The following is a 27,708-nucleotide window of genomic DNA, read 5'->3' on the forward strand; positions in this document are numbered from 1 at the left end:
GCTTTTTTTGGACACCAACCCTCTTTTATTGTGTATGTCCACAGAAGTACTTCTTGCAGGCCACTTGAATTGTGTTTTCTTCTAAATGTGATCTCATGGGAGGAGTTACTACCATTAACCTGGTCTTAACCAATTCCTCATGCACTCCACTATTTTGACATGATCTTCCACACCTTAGCACCCTGGAGATAACATGTGCTTATTGCAGCTAATTTAACGATAGTGCCAACTATGTTCCGGAGACAGACTGACTTCTGGGAAATGTTAAAGTTCATGACAACTAATAGGGGAGGTGAAGAATGCAGACTGTACTTTATTTGAAAAATGTTAAGCTTGAATTGTATTTTGTATCTTCCCACTGACTAAAAGAAGCTAATAAACGAAACAAAATTGTACCTGTAGCTATTGGTATGGAATTAGTTTCCGCATGAGCATCCTACGCCCCTTTTAAAAACGCCCCTTTTAAAAACGCCAGCTTTTATGCAGGACTTGCACTCAATTGCAGAAGCACAAGTCCTTGGAGTGCAATCCTTTTTTTTATTTTTAATGTTTGGGGCTTTTACTTCTCTCCTCCATCTCATCGCTGTACTGGGTAAGGGACACGTTCCTTTCCTCTGTACCGCACAATTGACCCTGGTTTATTTAACTGCTTGCTTTTGTTCCTTTACAGTAGTTGAACATTTGGAAATATAAAATGTGTCTTTTCCCTGCCTAGTCATACCCACCACGTGAAAAGGCCTCACTCTGTTTTTGTCTATAACCAATGGCTTAAGCCCAGTCCTTTGCAGAATGGCCGTCACCACATGGTACTTACCGACCATTTACCACATAATCAAGACCTGTCATTTGAAACAGAGGAACACTGTAAAGGTAATTTCCCTTCGTGTGTAATGTAAAAAGGCATGCATAAACGTTTTACTCATGATTTTTACATTCTGCTGGATTTTAATTGATTTGCATGGCGGGGGCGTGAAGTGCCATTACCACTTTTACCACCCCTGTTCACTACACCATACGAATCTGCATGCACTACAGCCAATCCTGTGGAGTCCGCCTGCTTGTCACACCTATCAACAGCAAGCAGATATATAGGAATCCCTTGCAAATGCTGCCGGCCATGCACGGGTCGCGCAGGGGGGACATTTACGCCTTTTTCAATACGAAATGCAAAAAGAAGGCGCAAAGGCCATTTAGCATGTTTTTACTCCTCTTTGCACTTGACAAAAGTTGCAAAGAGACGTTTTTGCAGATAAATGCAAATGTAACAGGTCGCCACTGTGCAATTCATGAGGTTTTAGAAAATCTGGTAAATTGAACCATTTCAAACTAACCATACTCAAGTAGGGCTTATTCACTATAAAGCACCTACACATTTCTGAGCCGATTGCCTACGAAAAAGATCTCCAGAATCCCAAAGCTAAACTCGCCCGCTCTCTCTAGAGTCGGTGTTGGAGCTTCAGTACAGACAGTGCTGTTGACAGCAGAATACCGCAACGAGCAAAGCAGTATCTCTTACCACACATCAAATTATACAGCTCGATGTTTTCGAAGGGCTCAACTTCTGTCTTGGACTTGAATCCAGGTCCATATCCAATAAAAAGGGCCTGAAATATAAGAAGAGTAACATCTCCCTTTAACATTTCACAATGCTTATGAATAAAATAAAGATAATAAGATATCATTATTGAATGTGCATATTTTGTCAATAATGTTTTTTGTAGGCACATAATCGTTTATTCATTCATATATTGGACATTAATATTGATCAGCGGACGCGATAAAGATTATCAGCACTAGATATCAGAGAGGGGTGAAAACAGCGGAGTCAATAGTGAAGAGCTAGGTCTTGACAGCTTTGCAAAAGCTCAGGGATCATTTTTGATCTCTCCGATGGACAGAGGAGATGTTTCTAATGGTGGTGGCCATGTTGTGACATGGGAGGTGAAGAAGAGGAAAGCAGGAAAAATGACTGGGTCCCGGTGGATATTATGTTGGAAATGGTAAATGTGCAATGGGGGCTGAGCTGAGGGAAAGCAGGGCCAATCGTGTAGGTAGACTGCAACCGGATTCTCTGTGGGTGGGCTCAGCACAGTTTGATGCTACTTATTAAAGAATGAGCAGTACTCGGTCGGGCTGCTCAAACTCCAATATTTCGTTCCAGGGCATAATCCTCCCTGCAAGTACTTAATCCACGTTTTCCTGATGGGGAGGCAGGGGAGAGTCCTGGTACACCTTTCTCCCCAGTGAGTTGAAGAGGCAAGGGACTGGAAAGCCCTAACACTGGGTACAAGGACTGCCCGCTGATGAATCCACTTGTGGGGTCAGAACCGTAGGCATGGCCCCGGCCTGGTCACGCTCACTTTCTTGGACTTTGAGTGGCGTGTTCACACTTTCCTAGGCATCTGATCCTTGGACCACATTGATAGTGTAAACACCTGAAGACACCCTCACAATGTTCCCTGAAGCTTGCTCTTTTCTTAGACTGTTTGAGGAATGCCACCTAGGGCAGTTCTTATCCTTGGCAGACTTCTTTTTAAGTTCCCTACATATATTGGGCCCGACGGCCTCTACACCCCTCACTGAAGCCTCAGACATTTGAACCCGCTGAACGCACCTTGTGTGAGGCACAGTGCCTCTTCCTATCCTCCGAACAGTTCACAGGCACAGCCAGAGGCCTACACCCAGAGAGGCTTTGGCAAGGCTGGATTCAGATCCCTTATAAGATACGCGGACCCTGAAGGAAGGGCAACAACCAGGGCAGACCTAGACTTCTGGCACACCTCAGCTTGTTAGCTGGGCATATGCCCTGTTAAAACATGGGTATGAGCTCCCATGGGAGGTCTGAGGGATACCCCAACGTTTCCCGGGGAACCACCTAGGGTAAGCTGGACTAGTCTGCCTTGAAAAAACAGGTCCTCCTGACTCTGAGCGCAGAGCCTTCCAGGCTCCAGTGCATCCACCCACCATCTTATTCTCAAAAACCTATTGGAAATATTGTGGTGCCTGCAAACCTAAATCGTCTTATTGGATGGTGCCGAGCCATTGTGTAGCTTAGCATTAGCTCCTGTTTTATGGTGGATTTTAATTTAGTGGACATTTTTTATTTGTTAGGGTATTGTGTATCAACTATTGCATTTGCACTGTTTAGTGGTTGCTTGTTTTATTCGTGGGCAGTCTCAGATAACCTCATGTCACTATGACATGTAACAATAGAACATGTTGAGGAAGGGATATGAAAGATGAGGAAACGGGCACAGTACCGTATGTTCATTCGCTCAGGGGACCCCATTATTGGAGTGGGTGTTAGAGAGAGCTAGGAGCAGCAGGGTGCAAACCAGTCGTTGGGTTGAAAGAATAACTTACAAGATAAATTACTGGAGACCCAAGAAAACTTTTAAGAGAACATGCCTAGCAAGCAAACTTCGGGAGCCATAGAAATAGTCTCCCAGCCCCCTTAAGCGGAGGAAAAGTACTGGGGAAAGGAAGGAGGAGCTGGAAGCCCACATGCTGCGGGCAGACCCAAGCTCATTTTATGCTGTGGCATATTTTATGCTTTTGCAATAAAATGTTCAGGTCCCCCAACTGTGGAATGTGAGCAATTATGGCCCCGCAAGCAGATTATACAATATTTAATTTATGTTTTTTTTATTAACATAGCTATTTTAACTTTTGTTATATATCCTGTAGCCTTGCAATCGCCATAACAATGGCGATAGTTTAGTGCATACTTGCCAACATGACCGATTCCAATCTGTAGGTGCTCATCCAGTCCTTTTTTTCCTTTGCATTCTGGGACTTATAGTCCGAGTTTTATAATGGGAAAGGTGGAACTACAAGTCCCAGAATGCAAAGAAAAAAACAGGACTGGATAGCACCTACAGATTGGAATGGGTCATTCTGGAAAGTATGGTTTAGTGGATAAGTGGAGCAGTATGGTTCTTTGACGGTAACACTATAAAGGCCTGGGTGTTTTTGGTCCTCCATTTCTCTGTAGCTTGCTAGTTTGTAGTAGAAACTCTGAGCCTACATTATTTCAAATCTGTGACTCCTTCTATTCAGTGCCATTGCAACACTTTTTTTTCAATGAATCAGTGCTCCTGTTTCCCTTTTCAAAGGGATTGCTACGTCCTTGTTTTGGTTAAAATGGCATTTCAACTAGCAACTTTTCACCATTGGCCATTGTCTCTAAAACAGGCAATTGCAAACTACTTCCTGTTAACTTTTCACTTTAGCTCAAAACATGTTTCTCAGTGTCAGTTACAGCCTGAGGAGCACGGTCTTCCAGAGCCAGCCTCTGCATCTCTCAGGTCTCCCTCGATCGGTTCTCAGGGTCTCCTTTCCTAGCCTGCGCATCTGGGTTCTGTGCTTCTCCCGCAGTGGTGTTAGCTCTAACCCTGCATTCTCACTTCCTTTTCCCAGCTTACGGTTGCGGTCAGTGACTTTTCTTGCACCACCTCAGGGTCCGGCATGTATGTTCTAGCTCACACTGTGTGCAAACTTGCTTTTTGGTCAGCATGCCCTGAAACAGCACATTTTGTGAAATACATGAAAAATTGCAATTGTGCCGGTGCAAAGTTTCTGTATGGAGATCTCTGGACCGCCCAGAAGTTCTTTCCAGACTTTGCATTCTCTCTTTGCCTCCTTGCTCTTCTGGTGTTCTTTTTGAGCACCTGCAGTGATGTGGGATTAATTAGTCACCTGATGAACAAATGGAAAGAGGTCAGAGGAGGAGTTCCTGACCCCATCACACTACTTTGGTACAGACATTACATGATTCTAAAGTAAGGGGAGTATACATGGGAGTAAAGAGAAGCAGCTGAGGTCTGGGCCAACTTACTTTGCATCACCCAATGCACCATATAATCCTGTCTAATCAATGTCCATGAAGGGTACATATTCTTGGGAACATTGAAAACTGCGTCGTAGGAAATAGGTATGCTACCACTAGGCACCAGGCACACAGAATATAAGTGGCCTGCGAAAACATACCATGCTGCGCTCACTCCATAGGCTGATCCTATCAAGTACCACCAGGGACCGATAGAAGACACCCTGGAATATATACAAAGGAGATGTGGTATAAGTCACTTTGCGGGCTGAAAATACTGACTGCCCTCCACAATCACAAAGGAACTAATGTTTCCAGAATGCCAAACAAAGACAGCAACCATTTTGGAGCTCTCGGTGTAAAATGGACCCCTTTAGCCAGTTCCATGCCAGTCAGCATGAGCCCATGTGCCGTTGGAAGCCTATTGGCAGTTTCTACTGGCCCTCCAGTTCCAGAACATTTAGAAGGTGTATCATCATATCCAACAGAGTTACCATCCAGAATCGGACACATCTGATCTTTGCTGAGAGGTAAGAGAGGCCTTGGGCCTCATTATGACCCTGGCGCTAAGGGATTACCGGTACCGGTAAGGGTACCCGTACCGGTAATCCCTTAGCGCCTGATTACGAGGTCCCTTTGCGGATTGGAGACTTTAACGCCTGCTTTTTGCAGGCATTAAAAACCAACCCGCAAAGGGACCTTGGTGCTAAGTACGGTGCCGCAAATCCATTGAGCCCTATGGGGCAAAAATGGGAATGGGGAAGGGTCATGGCGGCATGGGGAATTACCGCCCCGCCAACCTCGGAATGGGGCGGTAATTCCCCATTCCACCATGGCGGAGTCGGTAAGTTACCGGCATGGACCATGGTGCTATTAGCACCTTGGTCCAATGCCAGGGTCGTAATGAGGGCCCTTATGTTTGGGGGTGTTCTGTTTTTGGAGGCCTTTATCAATGGCCATGAGTGTTATTTGAGGAGCTATTTCGTATTGATACAACAAGCATTGCACCCAGGGACAGATGCGCCAAGAGAGGGCCGACACCTTATTAGACAAGTATCACTTTAGGGACAAGAGAACTAGGGGACTCGGGATGTGCAGCTTTCCCCTGAGAATGTAAATGTGCATATTTCAAAGCTCTAAGTGTGTTTCTAAACTAGACTAAGATTTGCTTTTGCTGTGTTTTACAAAATAGCAGGTAAGACTATCTGGAGTAGACGTCCACAGAGGTCTTTTCTTTCTGTTTACAGGTATGATTATACTTAAGACACGTAGGGCTTTGGAAAGGGCTGCTTTCCCAACAGGGTCCAGATGAAATCTTCCTGAAGTACTTGACGGTCCAAATGTGAATCAAGCAAGGAGTGGGAGCCCCCCCTTTTATAGGTAAAAGTCCACAGTGGATTGGATGAAAGCCAGCCTGCTTCAAGGTGTCCAATCTCTGGCCCTGAGACCAGGCCTGGTAGGGAGGAGAAACCAATGATCACAGAGAGTCAATAGAGGCAGGAATCCTGTCTTTTGTCTTATTCATTGGAATGCAAACAGTCAGGATTTCTAGAACTTACATAGCCTCTCATGACTGGTCTAAGCTCACCGGGTTAGCATTGGTATGAATCCAACTGGATGTGGCTTTAATAATTATGTGAACTATCAGCCACCATACCAAATCCTACGTATGGCTTATATTTCAAGATTACCCTGCCACCAGGCGATAGTTCATCATAAGTGTTATGGTATTTTGAATCACAGGTGCTGAAGTTAATGCAACCTCTGACTGCAGGAGCCTTGTTCTACGGCACCTTTCGAACACGCGCATGCAACCTTTGAACCTGTTCTGTGCCACAGGAGAGCACACAGTACACAGTGCTTAATGTATGAGCTCCTGATGTTAACAATTCCCAAATACATTTACTTTGCACGCTTCCTGTTTTTAAATTAAAGCTTTCATGATCAGGAGAAGGAGAAAGACTTCTGCATGAGTAACAGGTTGCATCAAGAACAATACAAAAGGATGGCCATTACGAAAACGGATATGTTCTTTTTTTAAGTAAGGTTGATTAATTACAAATGCCCATGCAGTTTTATTGTGTATGATTAATGTATTTTGTCTTAGAATAAACAGAGTTTCGCATGTAAGTAGAGTTTCTCCCCCTTACTGAGCAGAGGCATTGAATATAGTGTCCTTTATCCATGCCCACTGATATAAACAAGTCCTTTTTCTTGGCTTCCTTCCTGGGATTCTCAGCCTTCCCACCATATTTTAGAAACCCAGCACCTCCCATGGCACGCCATTATGTCTCGCCTGCCTGATATCTTACCTTAGGCTTAGTGCCTCCATGAATTTCTAAACGTTCTACTTACTGAATATATATATGTCTTAGATACAGCAATTTATTGGGAACTGCAAGTCCTCTTCCGTAGTAAATGTTTAGGACTACTGGTAGAACTCCTGGTCACAATATGAACCCCCTGATTGCACTGACAACATTTTGAAGAATTTAGAGAAAAAGGCCTTATTCTAATTCCTTATCACAAGAATTACCCACGTGATCTATAAATCACCAAATCAACGTACCTGCATATTTTTGAAGCGATTATCTGATCCATGAAATCCACCTGAGCAATATTTGTTGCTACCTGGCAACCTATGTTTGTAAAAGGAAATAAAGAAATCATTGATACAGTCATGTATGTAAACTGTGTTTAATTTGTAGGCAAGAACCTGGATGTAGGACATGTTTCAAGTGGTTCTGGCATATGGGATCCCCCACCCCTCCCAAAACATGAATTTGGATATTTTATTACAGAAATTCCAATAGCTACCATCCTGAGCTGGCTCGCATTTCTAAGGTAACATATTGTTTTCTATTTTGGAATTGTTCATTTAATGAATATGTCTACAATATCACAACATGGTCTAACTTTCACATTCTCAACTCAAGAAGGATGATCAAAATAATTGAACTCATTCAAATTTTCCATAGAGTCAGGATAGGGTCCACTTTTACAGCCACGGACATTTGGGTGTGTCCATGGCCGGCCATTAGAAGACCGAGTAGAGATCTCAAGTTGTCCTCTGTCAGTTGCGAGTTTTTCTTCCAGTTCTCTATATTTATAATGGAAAGCAAAGAATGACTCAGTCCAGAATGCAGAGACGAGACCGGAAGTAGATGCAGTATTCCCATCTGGACTTGTAGACTGAGCTCTCAGTCTGGGGTGCTCTGTAAATGGGTCAATGCAGGTTGATTTATTTCCCAAAGGCCCAATGCCAGCTTAGCTTAAGTGCAGGCTGTTCTTGTGTGATGCTTTCCCTGAAGTCATAGAAAAGCACTAATGCATGGCGCATGCACATCCCTTTAATACTAGCTGTAATGCATGCAGAATATGCATGTTAGGGTGCAGAGGCGGGGCTCAACAGTACCTCGTTCAAAGCATGTTTGATCTTGAAATAGAAGCATAATAGCCTACCAGTGTTTCAATGGTACAGAGTCAAAATAATTCTGCAAAAACGAAGAATACTTCAAATAAATAAGTAAAGATAACTTTGACTGGAAATAACTTAGCTAAAAATGAAGAGAGCAAACATATCCCAAATATTAAATGAATAGAATAACGCCTGGTTGGCATCAGTATGGTTTAGAGCAGGTGAGGCGAGCAGAGGGGGGCTTGATTGGCACTTGGGGCTGCGGGGGCGATCTGATTAAAGAAAACCTTCAGGACTGGTTGCAGATAATGGGGGGATGGGTTTAGCAGGGGGTGGGATTGTGGAGTTTTGCTAGTACTGTTAAATCAATAAGCACTCAAAAACATGTTCAAAACAAATACATACATTATCAGAGAATTTGCTTTTTAGAAAAATGCCAAATACTACAGTAATTGCAACGTAACCTTTATTTTTTGGACCTCCTCATTTTACCACTTTCGGTGCAAGTCATTATTTTCAGGATATTATAACATAAAACCACTTCAATATTGGTCCTTACTGTTTTAATCATATCATTATTTGTTAAATGGCAAGCCTTATGAAAACAAATAGATTTGGCAATATGTGTATTGTTAATTTCACTTACCGATCAACCTGCCACTGTGCCTCTGTGTAAAAGGTAAGCGCTTCGATTCTGTCATGCTTGGCGAAATGAAGGCGCTTTGGCAAATGCTGCTTGAGGTATGCTTTGAAGTGCTGCTCCGGTCCCCTGCACTAAAATACAGCAGACTTTAACTCAATGGCTCATTGGTGCAGGAAGAAGGGTCATACTACAGTGGAGTATTATAGAGTATCAATAGGCGTGCTTGGGTCTTTAATGATATATTAAGGGTCTAGCAGCATGCAGATGCAAAGCTAGAAATCCGTGCCTCATCTGAAACTGTATGGCTTCGAGCAAGACATTAGAAGGGAAATGGCAAAAGGGGAAACCTGCCGTGAATTAAATGGCCTGCAGACCTTTATAGAAGACTACTTTAACAAAGTATAGGGGGTAAAGGATAAACCCCCGGTAAATACAATGGGCTGCAAACCTGTATAAAACACTTTAACAAAGTATAGGTGGTAAAGGATAAACCCCAAGTAAATTAAATGGGCTGTAAACCTGTATAAAACACTTTAACAAAGTATAGGTGGTAAAGGATAAACCCCCGGTGAATACAATGGGCTGCAAAACTTTATAGAACACTTTAACAAAGTGTAGGAGGTAAAGGATAAACCCCCATTAAATAGAACAGTCTGCAAACCTGTATAAACACTTTAACAAAGTATAGGTGGTAAAGGATAAACCCCCAGTAAATACAATGGGCTGCAAACCTGTATAAAACACTTTAACAAAGTATAGGTGGTAAAGGATACGCACACAGTAAATACAATGGGATGCAAACCTGTATAAAACACTTTAACAAAGTGTAGGTGGTAAACGATACACCCAGAGTAAATACAATGGGCTGCAAACCTGTATAAAACACTTTAACAAAGTATAGGTGGTAAAGGATAGGCCCACAGTAAATGTAATGGGCTGCAAACATTTATAGACAACTTTAACAAAGTGTAGGAGGTAAAGGATAAACCCCCAGTAAATAGAACAGGCTGCAAACCTGTATAAAACACTTTAACAAAGTATAGGTGGTAAAGGATACACCCACAGTAAATACAATGGGCTGCAAACCTGTATACAACACTTTAACAAAGTATAGGTGGTAAAGGATAAGCCCACAGTAAATGTAATGGGCTGCAAACCTTTATTGAACACTTAAACAAAGTATAGGGGGTAAAGGATAAACCCCCAGTAAATAGAACAGACTGCAAACCTGTATAAAACACTTTAACAAAGTATAGGTGGTAAAGTATAAACCCCCAGTAAATACAATGGACTGCACACCTGTATAAAACACTTTAACAAAGTATAGGTGGTAAACGATAAACCCCCAGTAAATACAATGGACTGCAAACCTGTATAAAACACTTTAACAAAGTATAGGTGGTAAAGGATAAGACCACAGTATATACAATGGGATGCAAACCTGTATAAAACACTTTAACAAAGTGTAGGTGGTAAAGGATAAACCCCCAGTAAATTGAATGGGCTGCAAACCTGTATAAAACACTTCAACAAAGTATAGGTGGTAAAGGATAAACCCCCAGTAAATACAATGGACTGCAAACCTGCATAAAACACTTCAACAAAGTATAGGTGGTAAAGGATAAACCCCCAGTAAATTGAATGGGCTGCAAACCTGTATAAAACACTTTAACAAAGTATAGGTGGTAAAGGATAAACCCCCAGTAAATTGAATGGGCTGCAAACCTGTATAAAACACTTCAACAAAGTATAGGTGGTAAAGGATAAACCCCCAGTAAATACAATGGACTGCAAACCTGTATAAAACACTTTAACAAAGTATAGGTGGTAAAGGATAAGACCACAGTATATACAATGGGATGCAAACCTGTATAAAACACTTTAACAAAGTGTAGGTGGTAAAGGATAAACCCCCAGTAAATTGAATGGGCTGCAAACCTATATAAAACACTTCAACAAAGTATAGGTGGTAAAGGATAAACCCCCAGTAAATACAATGGACTGCAAACCTGTATAAAACACTTCAACAAAGTATAGGTGGTAAAGGATAAACCCCCAGTAAATTGAATGGGCTGCAAACCTGTATAAAACACTTTAACAAAGTATAGGTGGTAAAGGATAAACCCCCAGTAAATTGAATGGGCTGCAAACCTGTATAAAACACTTCAACAAAGTATAGGTGGTAAAGGATAAACCCCCAGTAAATACAATGGACTGCAAACCTGTATAAAACACTTTAACAAAGTATATGTGGTAAAGGATAAACACGCAGTAAATACAATGGACTGAAAACCTGTATAAAACACTTTAACAAATTATAGGTGGTAAAGGATAAACCCCCAGTAAATTGAATGGGCTGCAAACCTGTATAAAACACTTCAACAAAGTATAGGTGGTAAAGGATAAACCCCCAGTAAATACAATGGACTGCAAACCTGTATAAAACACTTCAACAAAGTATAGGTGGTAAAGGATAAACCCCCAGTAAATTGAATGGGCTGCAAACCTGTATAAAACACTTCAACAAAGTATAGGCGGTAAAGGATAAACCCCCAGTAAATACAATGGACTGCAAACCTGTATAAAACACTTCAACAAAGTATAGGTGGTAAAGGATAAACCCCCAGTAAATTGAATGGGCTGCAAACCTGTATAAAACACTTCAACAAAGTATAGGTGGTAAAGGATAAACCCCCAGTAAATACAATGGACTGCAAACCTGTATAAAACACTTTAACAAAGTATATGTGGTAAAGGATAAACACGCAGTAAATACAATGGACTGAAAACCTGTATAAAACACTTTAACAAATTATAGGTGGTAAAGGATAAGCCCACAGTAAATGTAATAGGCTGCAAACCTTTATGGACCACTTTAACAAAGTGTAGGTGGTAAAGGATAAACCCCCAGTAAATAGAACAGGCTGCAAACCTGTATAAACACTTTAACAAAGTATAGGTGGTAAAGTACCTCCAGGTGTACACACGGTTATGTTAAGGCATCTCAAAGTTTGGTGATCCTTTGCACGCTGTACACTTGGGTGCCTCTGCTGTTACTTGCTATGCACTTATGCAGTACACGGTTGCGCATGTGTTACTCATTTTGTTCTGAAAAAGTGTCCCTCAGTTCATTCTTTCAGGGCATGGACTCTCCTTCAAAAATACATTCCTTGGATTTGTGTTGCCTGACCAGCAAAAAAAAAGGTTTTGCTGGGATTTTTTTTACAATATTCTTTTGTTTGTTTGGGAGCATAGGCATATTGTCATGAGTTAAAACGTTTCTTAAAATAAATGCGTAGGATAGTAAATGCATAGTGCAGCACTCCACGAAGCTCCTCAAAGACAACATAAAAAAAAAAAGTTTTCCCAAAACGATTTGAACTCTTGCAAAAGACCGTCTCAAAGATTTACAGGAGCACGACAAGGCGTGTAACCACTCTGCTCCCCTCTATTGAGCGACAAACAAGTAAAGAGTCTCCACCCCTGGAGCTCTAATGCCACAAACAAAATGAGCACCAAAAACGCCTGGAAACAAACACAAGCTGTGCCCGACCGCTGGCCTCGACTGCTACACAAAGTGCCTCACCTCTGCCTTAAAGAAATGAATAGATGTTAGAGTCGAAGGTGCTTCTACAACACCATGCAAAGCGTTGTCAGGCTGACGGTGTCAAATCCACTCGTAACCGGGCTGAAGAGCTCTGCACCAGCAGGGATGAGTTCCTCAGCACTGTGCATCGCTATGGGCATTAACTGTCAGAACTGAAAAGAAGAATTCTAAATAAATCTTTCAACCTAACGCTTATAGCTCCGTCACTCTCCATGAACAGAAACCCCTACGTAGTTTTTCATTTGAGCCCGACTCAGCACATCAAGCCCGATACCTTACCGGAGACTGATAAACCTAGGAATTATAGGAATATCACTTCTTTCAAACTTTCAAGTCTCACCATTTGCTGCAGTAACAGGTTCATTCTTTAAACATCAAGTAATGTTTACGCATCCTTTAAGAAAGAAATCACCCCTCTCCATTAATTACCCTCTCCGCCTCCTTCTCATCTGCCTGCTAGCACACACGTTTCCCTTGCCGCTAACCTCCCTCTGACCAGCACTTCCTTTGACTCCACGCTAGCACTTCACCCATCATGGCCACATCCCGAGCACAGCTGGACGTATCGCCTACCTGCACCTAAAAATGTCCAGAATTCATTGTCCTTAGTCAGTGCATGTCCACTTATGTAGTGTTCCCGGTGACTGTTCCATTTACTCCCCTCCACAACCTGGTCGGCATCAGTGGCGGCTACTTACATACGGCGGGGAGACGCTGCCTTCCCACCCCCAAACCCAGTGCCCCCAGTCAGAGAGCGTGCAGAGAACATTGTGCACAAGGTTCTCTGCAGCACGACGTGGCAGCAAATCAATGTTGCAGAGCGGCAGATTAATTATAAATAAATAATTAATCTGCTGCTCTGCAATGTTCAGTCTTCAATGTGGCGGCTGGGCCTGCCACCCTAACACTGAGCCACGTTCCGTTTTACAGAGCTTTTCCCTACTGTAAAGTGCGTGCAGCTCATAGCCCCACCCACTCTATGTAAACATCATGCAGGAGGCTGGCGGGGCGCTACAGGGGTGGCCCCGCCAGTATTGATGTGTGTGCAAACAGCGCACCAGGATCTGGCCTTACTCTAAGGAATAGTCTAGCAAAGGTTTACTGAAGAATGTCATTGGCTGTTTGCCAGCCAATGACATACATGAGTGTGGGTGGGGTCGGATGATGTGCCACTTTCTCTCACTTCGTGATTTGAGTGGTTGACTCCAGGAACTTTCAGGCCCATGTTGCATGCACTACAGCCTGGTTACCTCACCCATGTCAACTCTGGTGAGTACTAGTATGTGAAGATAGATTGACTTTTTGTGCCCAACTGCCTTCACTCCCCAGATATGATATGATATGATATGGCATTTATAACGCGCCTATACACAAGTGTCCCAGGACAGTACTCCCAGGACCATCCCAGAGGGCTGCGGCCCTGCCCTGGGGAATCAGGGCCTAGTAGTTTGCATGTGTTGTCGCTATGACCGTAGGGCCGCCGTACCCAGGTAGAGCTGTGGTTGCCAGCAGATGTTGCGCTGCTAATCCCATGGGGCTTTTCTTCCAATCCTTCCAAGCTCTCCTGTATAATGTTCCCAACAAATTCAAAATGGCATTCTGCCTGGAGGTGTGGTGTGTGTGTCACGTTTCAAAATGTATTTAAATGTAAATAATTGCAAAGTAATCTGAGGAATCAACATTTACTATTGTGACTGATACTTTTTGCTACGTGTTTAAGCTATTGATTGCAGCAAAGTTTATTCAATGTGTTTCACCACACAAAAACATGTACTGCTTAAAAAGAATGTGCAAGGCGAAATGTTACCAAGCAGGCACATCTCTCCAGGCACATGCTAATTGCTATTAATCAAACAGTGCTGTTTCCTCGTGTAACCCTAATGAGGTGTTAAACTGCTCTATATACACACGCTCAGCAACATTTCCGCAGGCCACTCTCCTTCTCTTGCTTCAATTCTTTGGCTACATTTAACAGTGCACACCATGACATCCACTTGTAGCTCCATTCGGGGGATAGAGCTGCCGGCTTATCACTTATGCAGAGTGTATTCAGTGTGCAGACACAAATAAATGGACTCCGGTACGCATCATTGGCTAGGTGTTACGCTCACCTGATTCCCACGGGGGCGTCGATCTGGACTGGCCCGCTGTTGCTTCCACCAAAGTAACACGTAGAGCCGAGATGACAGACTGGACAGACCTACTGAGCTTCGTTTTTTGGACTTGTATGAATATCTTTCTGCAATGGAGAAAGGGAATTAACCTCCCGTAGTTCCCTCTTAATCTCACCTGAAGATTTGGAAAGATGAGCTCTCCATCCTGCGTCGAGCGCAGAGGCGCGTAGACGACCAGTTACTTCACTGACGTGGAGGAATTGGTGAGTTCCAGTATTGACTCTAAGTCCAATTGTTCGTAAGAGTTCAAAAGTCTGATCTTCACTCTGCCAGATTCCTTGCAGGTTGCGGATTTAAACCACCGGAAGAGTTCCAAGTGGCAATTGGTAAGATCCTGGTAAGTCTATTGTGGTTCTCCCCTTTGGGGCCAGGGTACAGCGATGATGCAGAATTAACTGCGCCGACCCGAAATGAGGTGAGTTCCCCCTGTGGTAAATCAGGTAAGTCTTTGGGGTTAGGTTGTATTGTCCTTGTTTTTTCCCCTTAGGGGCCGAGGTGCGGCAGTGAGGCGGAATTGACTGTGCCGACCCGAGATGAGGTGAGTACCCCCTGTGGTAATCAGGTAAGTCTTTGGGGGTGATTTGTATTGTCCTTGTTTTTCCCCTTAGGGGCCGGGGTGGGCGGTGATGCGGTATTGACTGCGCCGACCCGAGATGAGGTGAGTACCCCCTGTGGTAATCAGGTAAGTCTTTGGGGGTGCTTTGTATTGCCCTTGCTCACCTATCTGTTCTTGTCTTCCCCAGGTGTTGAAGAATGGCCTGGAGATGCTGGATTCGCGAAGGAGTAAAGGAATGCAGCCTTGGTTGGTGAGTTCTGCGCGGCTCTGTGAGGTGCATGGCAATGTACCTGAGAAGGCTTCTCTCTTCCAGATCGATGATGTGCTGGATCAAGGATTCAGGTAAGGGTTTTGTTCTGACCTCTTCTCCTCGTTTTCTTGTTCCAGGTGTTCCAGGACTGAAGCGGGCGTGGCTGAAGACTGGAGCTGCTGAAGACACGGGTGAGCGTTACGCTGCAGCAAGCAGAATAACGCGAAGCACGTATGGCTGTTCGGGTGTGGCTTAAATAGCCTTGGAAGAAGTCCCAGGTAAGTATTCTTCCACAGCCCCACCCGAGAGGAAAGGAGTCCCTGAGGTAAAGTAGTCCCTTTAAGCCTCATTTGGCTTGTGGCTTCGTGCAGCATGGTCTGCAACAGGTAAGATTTCTGTAATGAGCCTGGCGCCCATGGCGCCAGGACTGACTTTATTCTTATGAGCCTGGCACCATAGGCGCCAGGACTGTAGCCAAAGAGCCCCTAAGTGGGGTTTTTGGGCATGCTTCAAGTGGCATGATGCCTGCTTCCGGGGTTGCTGGGCCTGGTCTGGCTTTCCGGGGGCAGGCATCGTGACACTAGGCATAACTCGAAGCTAGCGCCATTGAGATAATGCAGACATTAAACATTCCTCCCAGCCAATCTGTGTACCCTACTGTTTCCTTCTATTTGGGTGTGCCACTGCGCGTCTGCTGTCTGAGCTTTGTCTCGTGCGTCGCGACCCTCCATGATGCTCGCTTGTGGGGGGAAGTATGTCGTTCAATATGATGCTACCTGGTGCTGACAGCAGCTGCGTGTGAGGGGCTGGCAGGCTGCTGGTGCTTGCCCATGCCGCAAGAGCAGCAGACTGAAGTGCTCTCTGGGTCACCACTTCAAGGGGTTGCATCAAGCAGCGGTTCAGTCCCTCTCCCAGCTCTCTATCCAAGTGACTCTGACACAGACCCACGCATTGGTGTGTGCTTATTCTTCAGGTGGCAGTACCTGGGTAGGGTAGGTGGTGTTCAGTGTGATATGTAGCTGTGCGGTGCCAGGATTGGCTTACGCCTTGACCTTTTAGGATTGCCATGCTTCCTGCTGTTGAGCTCAGACACATGTTATGAAGAGTTGATCGTTTTGGGAGGGAATGATGAATACGGGGCACTTGGGAGTTCAAGGCAGCTGATAAACGAACCAACACTTGAAGTGACAACCTCAGTGTGTATTGTGATGAATATATCCTTTTTTGAATTCTGATTCGATGTTTGGTTACACAGACGTGTTGGGGAACTTTTGTGAGGGAGGAAGATGGATGCGGTTAAATTTTTTTAATTCCGAAGGAATGATTGTGTTCTTTAAAGTTTGATGAAATGTTGCATAGGTCCAGTTAAAAGGCTCTTTCAAAGCCGATGATGGTCTTGTTTTGTATGAAGAATTATATATTTTAACATAGCTCTGTAAGCTAGCTGAAAAGTCCTTCGCTAGGGAGACAGAATACTACAGCTCCAAATGGCAGATGAACCTCAAATAGGCTTGTTCTCATCTGAGACGCTGTGCTCTGTGTGTAGCAGACTGTGCCAGCAGCTGACTCCCACAAGGCAATCTCGTTACACCAGCGCCATGCAAGATCCATCCGCATCCGATAGTGGCCCAGAGCGGCCCTGCATGCCAGTCTCTTCTAGCATGGAAGCTCTCACTCAAGTGCTACATTGGCACTTAGGTGAGAGCTGCGCATCGATGCAGCCCGCATCGACGCTCCCCTCTATCTATTTGTTGAGATTGCATCCTTCATCTATTCTGGCTTCACTTTCAGCTCCTCCTTCACCATTTTGGGTATGCAGTGCCTCATCTCCAATCTCTGATTACTCGCAGGACCATGGAGGATTTGTATTTTTATGTGACTTTCACCCTTGACCAAATCCAAAGCTTCCATGTGCTAAATGCTTGCCCACAAAATATGTTTATGCGCACGGTGACACAAAATGCCTGTGTGTGAAGCTTCCAAGCCAAGGTTTCCAATGTGTAAAAGCCACTTTACGGTCAGGAACCGTTTTGTGAAGAACCTGCATGTGGGGCTTAATGGTTCTTTAATGGTCCAACCAGTGTGGGCCGTTAAGAGCTATTAGTGTCTTGCAGGCCATTGAAGCCTTAGGCATCACTGTGGTGTTGCACAGAGGATACACTGCCCTGGCAGGTTCTATACATCTGGTTGACTGTGCTGTACTAGCCGCGTTACATGATCAGTGTAATGACAGGCAGTCGCACCGCAGTTTGTCTCAAAGTTCATCTCCTGAACCAGACATTTCCCATGCATGCTATTACCCTGCAATTTTTGTAGATCTCTGGGTAAGGCAACTCAGTAGGTTGGACATTCGCTGCAAAGGCGTTTCATTCTTTATTGTCTGAAAGTTGAATCGAGTAGGCCTGATTCAGCTTTGAGTCCCTTGAGGACGGTGTGCAAGTGTGTATTTTCCTCCTCAGTGTGTTTGTCCCTCCCTCTGGGTGTGTACGGTCCCTCTTGGTGAGCATGTCCCTCCTCGGTGTGTTTGTCCCTCTGGGTGTGTATGTTCGTCATTATAATGAATTTCTTTCTGCATACGATACCAGCTGTACTCAATACAAGCTGCTGTAAAATACACCATCACACTTGCACGCGTACGAATAATGTACCACCATTAGTTTGAAAAACCCAATGCTTTTGATGGCACATTTCTCTGGGTTTGGGCAGTAGTATATGCTCCTGTGAATATACCGACTGTGCTCTATTGTGCTCCCGCTCACTTTATATTACCTATGTTAATAAGGTGGCACATGTACATATTATTGATTACGCACTGACGTGATAAATGTATATGTAAATATCTTATGTCTGTAAATATGCGTAATATGATTTATGCCAACCCTCTGTGTTCTACAGTTGCCTGTGATAACCCTGTCATATGTATTACCTGCTTTCCAGCACCCAGATACCCACGGGTTTGGCGCGTGCTACAAATGCTAAATAAATAAATTAAATAAATGTCACATTTTGGAAACCATTTTGCCAAAATGTTCTCACGGGGGGAGGATCCTCCTGCACCCTCCTTGGTATGGGTTGGGCTTGTGCGCTGCATGCGCTCGCTCCCTAATTCGATGGACCTTGCGCCCCACCACCTTTCAAAGTCACCGGTCGCCACTGGTCAGGATGTCCCTCAAACTCACCCCATTGTACGTTGATCACTGCTTCCCGGCAAATCTGATTTCTTTTCTCTATTATACGTTCTTTTGTGATCAAAAGAGCATTGTGTCTTCTTTCTATAAATAAATGAAATAAATAAATTATGGAAAATATTAAGAAATATTTATTTGCCCTGCTGCAGCAGCTAGCCTCCAGGTATATGTGTAAGCCACTGGTCTGGTTTCTGTCCTTCACATATCATCAAAATGTCCCTTGTCTCTAAGGTATCAGGTAATAAAATCATGGCAAAAATGTTGCCGGTAAAACAATGTGCGGCAAAAATGCTGTGGTTTGACCCGACAAAGGTGTACCCATTATACCATGTAAGGGGAGCGGGGGTTGCGGGGTTGTCCCCTGCTCGTCTTAAATGGTATAATGGGTCCGGGGGTTGCGGGGTGTCCCCCTCAACCTTTACATGATTGTGGCGGCAAAACCACAGACTTTTTGCAGCAATATTTTGTATACATGGCCATTTTTGCCACGATTTTAAGACATGGAACTGTCTCTACTTGGAAAGATATTCTTTCTTTTGAAGACAATGAACCATACCCCCTCATTCTCGATTGATCTGCCGAATTTGGCAATGCCATGCCCGACACTTTTCTAGAGGAATAGGTTGTGGCTCTGGGCTTCTTCACACATATTCCACTGGTCCATGTCACTCCTTGCGAGCATAATCTGTTGGGCGAAATTCGAAACATTCTTCTGAGCGTCCACTCCCTCAGCTATGCTGTCCTCCAGGCTGCTTCTATTTAGCGGGTACAAACTCCTCCCCCGGGTCGCCTTCGGAAGCTGCAGGCAACTGGCAACACATACGTACAGCTCTGAACGAAGAATAGATGGAGGTGGGCGCATTTGATCTCATAACGCACAAGCAAGGGCCAGGTCATCTATTAGGTCGTCAGACACGAAGTTTAGGGGCCGCAAAGGTCATAGAATGTACCGGATTTCTTGCTTTACACTACTGGAGCAGCAGCAGCAACAGCAGCAGCCGCAGCAGCAGCAGTGCTGCAGCCAGATTCGTTTCTCCATGATGAAAGTGAGGCTGTGTAGACCGTATTAATGTTCCAACAATTTACTACAGCAACAAATGACTACAAATCATTCTATTGCTGAAAAGTGGATACAATGTTAGAAGCTAAGACAGTCTTTGAGAAAATGTGCAGGGCTTACATTTAGTGGTAGAATAAATAATACATAGGGCCTCATTACACAGTAGGCGGTAAGGGTTTACCGGTACCGGTATTTTACCGGTACCGGTAAACCCTTACCGCCTTACTCCGAGGTCCCTTTGCGGGTTGGAAAATTTAACGCCTGCTTTTTGCAGGCGTTAAAAACCAACCCGCAAAGGGACCAGGGAGCTAATTACGGTACCGCAATTTGCGGTGCCGTAATTAGCGCCTTCCCCATTCCCATAGAGCCCTATGGGGCAAAAATGGGAATGGGGAAGGGCAATGGGGGAAGGGGGAATTACCGCCCCACCAACCTTGGAATAGGGCGGTAATTCCCCTTTCCACCAAGGCGGTGGCGGTATTTTACCAGCATGGACCAAGGTGCTAATAGCACCTTGGTCCACCGCCGTCCGTGTAATGAGGCCCATAGACTTGCTGAATGAATGTGAAATTTACAAACAACTCATAAAATGATACAGTGCTAAAACCTGATGTGATGTGCAACCTTATAAAATGTTTCAAAACATGATAACATGTGAATTTAAACATTAGACACTATAAGAACGGAGGCCACTAAAGATGTGTTGCCTAAATCCTCTAGGGAGCCTTCATCCAACACAGATCCATTATTGAAGCACTGCTCTAAGTCCCCAGAACGTACTGGAAACTTGGCCCTTCCACTCCTTTGGCATTCGCCAGCCACCAAGTTGCGAACTTTATCAAAGATCTCAGTGTCTACATGAATTATGATCTTAGTGTGAAGCACAAAGCAGAATGGTTTCAAAAGGACCCTTAATGTGGAATTCTGGCGCATGCGTGCATGCGTTGTGCTGGTCCTCGGCAGTGCCAGTGTGGACACACATTTATGGCCAGGTGAAATCCGCTTGGTTACAATTATGCTTATTAAGAGCATACAGCCACCAAGCTGCTGGAAATGGCCACACCATGTGGTTTCTGGTGCATTAAGGGTTGCCAACAAAGACAGTTTTAAAAATAGTGTTCCTTCATGGAGAAATGTCTGAAGGGTTGTGCAGAGCACATTGTACGCATAGAGAAATGCTGTGCAACACGCAGGTCGGTGTTTAGACAGTATAGAATGTCAATCACTTTTATTACAACACAGGTGTCTGGGCATAACAAATGAGTTACTCAATATCTATTTTACAAAATGTTGAAAATGAATTCGGGCCAAGGGGATCCGAACTCAGATCCAGAGCAAAACAGACATGAAATGAAAGGGGTTGGCCTAGGATTCAGGAAACGAGGGGCTGTTCCTTTGTAATGGAGAAGCACTGAAGCGCTGCACAGTTGGAAGTGATCTGGTTTTGGCCCATTTGTCCATTGTGTTATTCTACGCTGAAGAAATCAGAACCTATCAGCTCGGAATAGCCTTTGAGAATAGGTAATCCAACTTGTTTCACAGAAAGATTTGGAACATGAGCTGCAGTGTTGAACTCATTGCTGAGTGGGATTCAGAGTGATAATGATCAGACTTTACTCCGGGGGAGGTCACATAGGGTATTAATTCAATAAAACCCATTGCTAGTGCATTATGGAGAAATATTTACCAAGTGAAATAATGCAACCAACGAAGTTAACTGTTTGCCAAGATCCACAAAGCCGCTTAAAATAGATTATACTTTTTAATAACATGTTTGGGCCTCTGTTGGCAAAGCTTTGACGCAGCAGAGTAAAATAATTATGCATATAGCCAGTCACAGCTAATAGTCTCGGGAGATGGCTCAGGGGCAACGCACTCGCCTTGGAAGCAAGACGACGCAGAACAACACAGGTTCGATCTGACGCAAAGCAACACAGGTTCGATCCCGGGTCCGCGCTTAGACACATCTGGATATTAAACGCGTTATAAATAACTAATTATAATAGGTGAAAGCCCTAAAAATAGTGCACAGCATTATGCATGTTTCAATACAATTTTAACCAATGTCATTCAAGCCACTTACATACAAATAATCAGATGAAAAAACGGAATTTGCATATCCTGTATATCTTCCACGACAGTAACGTCTCACTTGTTAAAGTGAATGAAAAGGAGTAGCTAATCACCTGGCCCATTGCAATCACTTCCGTAAGGATGAACCATAGCACCACAACAAACTACAATTCACGGCGCAACCCTGATTTTAAACAAACGTTTGCACGATAGGCATGCGTGAGTCAGTGGCAGATGATAGAAAAGACATGGTTTTGGGCAGTTTCATTAGACACTGCAAGATTAGCAAGCCCCAAATATCAATGATACAGATATTCTCTTTAGTGTGGCGTTGAGAGGTTAAGGAAGCAAAGGAAAACACAAATCAGGGTTTCCAAGGCTATGGTAATCAAACCAAAAAGAGAACCCGATATCTCAAATGAAGGTATTACAGAATGAGCAGAGTAGTGGACCAGGACTCATTTTGTACTCGTTTAAAAGGCATTCGTAATAATGATAATCATCTCCATCATGATCTCCATCATCGTAATCATCTCCATCATGATCTCCATCATCGTAATCATCTCCATCATGTTCTCCATCATCGTAATCATATCCAGCATGAGTCATTGCTTTGCAGGCCTGCCTGAAATAATTTCTTTGGCCACCAGTACCATTCATGAAATTGAATTAATTGTACTCTTTCCTCTTTGATTCGAACTTTCTACTGAAGTGTATATTTTCTTTCCCACGCGTGGCGAAGAGTAAAGGACACTATGTTGTAATATGTGGTGTCTAATGTTCTGGTATATGCTTTAGAAACAAGTTGTTTTCCACCTGCCCATTCAAAGTAACGGTTTGTTTGTTGGGGAAGAAATTTCTCTCCACTTCGTAGAGTTCATTGCTTTCCCCAAGCAAACCTGAACTTGGATATATTTCCAGTATTGTTGAATGTAGAGACAATGTTTTCTTTAAAGTAGTCTTATGAAAGTAGTCTACCATTATCCCAGATATCTTGCATTCTTTAGATAAAGTATTGACAGACATGTTTATTTCAATATTATTCTAAATGGGGGCTTCTAGATGTAACTGGTGTCCATTTTCATGAATCTGTGTATTCTGTTAAAAGCCTTAAGTGAGGAAGCTACCATGGGATGCTTATGCAAGCCTTGTTGGGAATTGTAGATTAAGTCCAATGTCCAGGGGGTTTAAGCCATTCCTGTAACTTGAAAGATGGGCTTATCGAGATCCACATTGGGAAGTCTAAACACGCCCACGTGCGGACTAGAAAATAATGTATCAATACTAATTCTAGGATTCCAGTATTTCCAAATGAATACTTTTACATCTTAAAAGCAAACCCATCTGGCCAAAGGAGTGGCATACCAAACAAGTAATTCACTTTCAGAATTATTGACATTTTAACAATTTTTACTATACAACTTAGATTCCCCCAACTATCCATGTCGACAGCAATGGGTTTCTATACTGGGGCTAAGCTGTAAGAGGGTATAGTTTTACTGTATGGAAAATGAGACCCCCATATATACCCACACTTTCCAGATGAGCAAATTAAATACATGGGTAGGTCCAGGCTTAGTAAAGTATATATTGTGAAATTCACACAGGTGCGGGTGAAAGTGCTAAAATGGGCAATGTAAAAGTAGAGTGTTTTAAGACTATCGTCTCTAGGATTCTGCATAGGAACTTTTGAAGGCAAAATGTGCAGTAGTTCTATGGATTTTTTTAATAAACTCACTGTTTTTCGAGGAGGAGATCACAACCGCCTGCCACCTTCTGCATGTCGAGGTACACGACTAACAAGGCAGTGCATCACATTAACCTGGACTCGGACATTTGATGGGAACACGCTTACCCTTTTCAAAGCAAAAGTGTTCAGTCAATGCTCGTAAAATATTTAGAGATAACTTTTCCATTGAATTTTCCAAAATAAATCGACAGTGTTTAGTTTATCATTGATTTCTACCCACATAACCTTCCATCGACACCAATAGATATTTTGTTAACAGGCTATCAAATTTACAAAATCATTTAGAAAAGCTGTATGATGTTTGGACCGTTCCATGTGATATTAACGAATTACCCCCCCCCCGCCATTTCCCTTTGTTTATAACCCCGCCTAACGCCCGCCCCAACCGTTTACCCCTTACCCCACCACATATATATATATTTAATAATAATTCTGTATTTTTTCGGTAATAATGATTTGTTCAAAATATTTTTCGGTATTAGCTATGTGGTAATACCACTGGATACCGTTTGGACAGCCAAGTATCTTTCCTGAATGGCAGAATTATTGTTGCTGCCTATGCAAAACAACCTGAACATTGCAGTAGCCGGTTAGTCCAGAGCTTTCATAAAAGTTGGAATGATGGTTCAGCATAAAATAAATGATGGTTCCTCTGGTTTCTTTAGATGAAAAACTACTGACCAAGTTAAAGTGATGATTGCAGAGCACAAAGAATAATACTGACTACAGCAGTGAAATCACTAATAGACAAGTAGGTAGTTGCCCTCCCTAAGTAATTCTGAAATATTTTCCCTTGTTCCCCAGAGGAGGGACAAATGCACAACATATGTTGAGAAAAAGAGTCACACTATATCAAAATGAGTGACAGACCTAAAGGGACATTCTAGTATCTGGAGATATCATGGGCCCGGGTGAGCAATCACTAGGGTAAAATGCAATTCTTCAAACTGGGTCCAGGCCCTAGAAAGGCATTATCTTGAAAGCCCCAGTGACACAAGAGTCACCACCATACACAGTTGATTGTTAAAAAGGGGTTTGAATTCTCCTGTCAGACATTTGTTAATAAAAGTTCGTGATGCTATGTAAAGCAAACAAATCGTGTGGTTGTATATAAGTTCATTGATACATTTTTAAGTTGTATGAAATTAGATCTAAGCTTGACTGGCTTTATCAGTGTATGTAATGAAAGTGTTGTAATAATGGTATGCAAATGAGGTTAAACGCATATTAGGATGTGCCTTGTGGGAAAACACATGGATCTGGTGCCGCAAAAGGCACTTAAGGTGTAGGGGAGAACAATCTTAGCGAGCTGCACTCTTCACACTATTTGTAAGCAAATGAGAGGAGGACCCTCCTACAGCAGAGCATGGCGCCCAAAGTGGGAAAGCGATAGCGGAGAGCATTTGCAATCAAGTGGAGCATCATGAATGTGTGTGAACTGCAGATCTTCTACAAGAGTAGAGGAATCCTCGCAAGCTAGTAGGGGTCAAGGCCCGCCTATATTGCAGGGCTCCTAGTTCCTCGCATCTCACTTTAGTCACCACCAAGCACCCTAGGATTGTGTCCGACACCCCATGAACTGCATCCAGCAATGAACTGCCTCCCAAAGCCATACCCGTATTGTATCTCCAGCTCTCAGGTCCATAATACAGCCAATACAGACAACGAATCCCAGTACAGGAGTTACTGGAGGCTATTTGCAGCTCGACTGAAAAGTATACCAGTGTGCATTACACAAATGACGTTTGATAGGAAAGTTAGCCTGCCGCAGCTGTCCTATAAGACTGTCATGTTGTCATCATTCCTGGACCACATTTACCGTTAGTCCTGGAATCGGCTTTTTTGATTTGAGCACTTTTAAACCATGACCTTTGCTGGGCCTAGCAACAAGTGCTTCAGTGTGAGAGGAAGGAAGGCCCAAAGAGGCGCTGCCTTTACCAACAACTCGATAAGGATCTACAGGCAGGTCCTCAAGCAAGGCCAGGAAGCAATGCTCTGAATTCACCAGGGGATCCTAAGAACTAATGCACCAACTAATCCCACATTCAGAAAGAAGTTTCTGGATTATTATTATTCAATTCTAGCCATTATAGCGATAGAAGCCCACAAACAGTGACAACAAGTTAAAAACAATTATTCCATGCACGCCCAGCAACAAACGATTGGTAGCCTTTGAGTGGCAGTGCCTGTTCGGTTTCTAGGCTCCCTGTGGGCAGTGCAACAGAGGCATGTGGTTGAGGGGAGAGGTGACTGAGGCGCAGGAGGGCAGAATGAGGCAGGAGCGGGCAGGTGAGAAAATCAAAAATGGTTAGAAGGGAGCAGTGAAAGGGCCAGCTGATGGCACCCAGAGTGGCTAATGGAAGGTTAAAAGCCATTGTGGTCCACAGCTCACCCGGAGAATAACGCCCTTAAGACCTGGATACAGGTTGACTCTAATGATTCCAAAGTTGCACTCTAGGTGCTAATTCCTGTGAACATTGCAGAGAGCGATCCAGCTTGAGAAGGCCCACATGATGCATTATAATTGCGATTCATTGCAGGCAAAACAAAAGTATTTTCATGGCGCCCAGAAGATGGGCAATTAGATTCCAATCTATCGAATGAAAACAAAAATATAACAAATGACAAACTGTTGATGAATAGGTTGATCAAATTCTGAGCTCAGGGCCTCATTACTGGTTTGGTGGTAATTCTGACGTAAATCTGCTGAATTACTGCCAAACTCGACCGCTGTTACTGCCACATAGGACTCCATGTGGATTCTGCCACTTTTACTGGCTTTTGGTGGTAAGGTGATGGATTTACCGCCAGCCTTTTGCTGGAGGTATATCCTCCACCATACCACCTAACTTGTAGTGCAGCAGTGCGTAAATGCAGTGGTAATTCTGCGTTAATTGAATTACCACTGAATTGCCGTCATTTTTACCTGCACTGCAGTACTAGGAATGAGTCCAAAAGGACTCATGCATTCGGAACACCAAGCAAACAGTGAGTAATCAGCAACAACACACAAAGCAGAAGGGTGAAGGCTGTTACAAATGCAAAAAGTACATTTACCATGAAGGATGGAGGCTGAGGAAGGTGGGTTTAGGTGATGGGTGTCTGAGGCGTCAAGGTGTAAGGTAAAATGAGGTTGACAAGGGGGTCTCATTAAAAGGTAAATGCTTCATTATATATAAAATGGGTGGGTGTGGAGGAGCGGGCGGCAAGATGAGAATTAGAGAAAAGATATAGAACAAATGAAAGGGGTTGGATGTAGAAGGTGGGAGAGGTAGATAGTGTGCGACAAAAGAGGCGAATGGGGGGCTTAATTAAAAAGTCGGAATGCATAGTAGAATGGAATGCCCATAGAATTTAAAGCAACATTTTTCAAAAAGTACCCAGATTTAAGCAAACATGTCATGATAACTGGTATAATGGTAATTAATAGCTCTGCCCAGGAAGTTGTCTGCTTTTTGCAGGAAGTCAGAGATTCATTAGATTCATTTCAGACCAAAAGCAATGATCCCCAGACTCATGGGAGCACATATTTCTCCTAAGCAGAATCATACATTTCCTAAAGGTCTATGCCTATTGTGGTGAGTTAGAGGCGCACACCATCCTTTATACTGCAGAAACCAAGTTACAGGAGTTACAGGAGAGTGAGGTGGTCTTGCGTTTGCCTGGTATGGTTAGGAGAGCGTGGAAGGAGCAGACTCCCCGAGCTCTGTGCCTTGAAAAGCAGTAGCCGCCTACTAGTCTGCAATCGAACTTGAGGGATAATATGAATATGGAGAACAAAAAGTCCCAGCTACCATAGAGGATACTTGCAGCATGGTGGATCATGGGGCCGGTGCTGCTTGACCAAGGTGGCATATGAAAATGAACCACAACGAGAGTTGCAGATCAGGAACACGCGTGCCAGTGACTTGCTTATTCCGCGAATGGGGCCAAAAGTCCAGACCATCCAAGTATGCCCTTTGCTTGAGTGGGGGGACACGCGTGGACAGCTGATCAGAGTCTGGCCAAAACAAAGATGTAGCCCAAGGCAAATATCCATTTTAAAGCCTCACCCACAGGTGATGACACATGCAAGCGCAAGCAGCCATTACTAATTAACAATTCTGAACCAAGCAACATAGGAGGGTGTGGGAAGAGACAATCAGAACTCAGTTTACAAGA

At 43.7% G+C, this 27,708-nt stretch overlaps 1 protein-coding gene across 1 annotated transcript in view; it reads right to left on the reverse strand.

The window, feature by feature from the left end:
- The window catches only part of ENPP1 (ectonucleotide pyrophosphatase/phosphodiesterase 1), a 594,855-nt gene that overhangs the window by 157,110 nt on the left and 410,037 nt on the right, over positions 1–27,708 (reverse strand). Inside the window, exons 15-17 of the mRNA XM_069606684.1 lie at positions 8,893–9,020; positions 7,398–7,467; positions 1,517–1,604 (exon numbers count right to left, since the gene is read on the reverse strand). Of these exons, the coding sequence (XP_069462785.1) occupies positions 1,517–1,604; positions 7,398–7,467; positions 8,893–9,020 (286 nt within the window). The remainder of the gene's footprint in view (positions 1–1,516; positions 1,605–7,397; positions 7,468–8,892; positions 9,021–27,708) is intronic.

The sequence above is a fragment of the Ambystoma mexicanum genome, chromosome 4p (genome assembly GCF_040938575.1).
Source record: "Ambystoma mexicanum isolate Mex_15411 chromosome 4p, UKY_AmexF1_1, whole genome shotgun sequence".
Lineage (NCBI taxonomy): Eukaryota > Metazoa > Chordata > Amphibia > Caudata > Ambystomatidae > Ambystoma > Ambystoma mexicanum.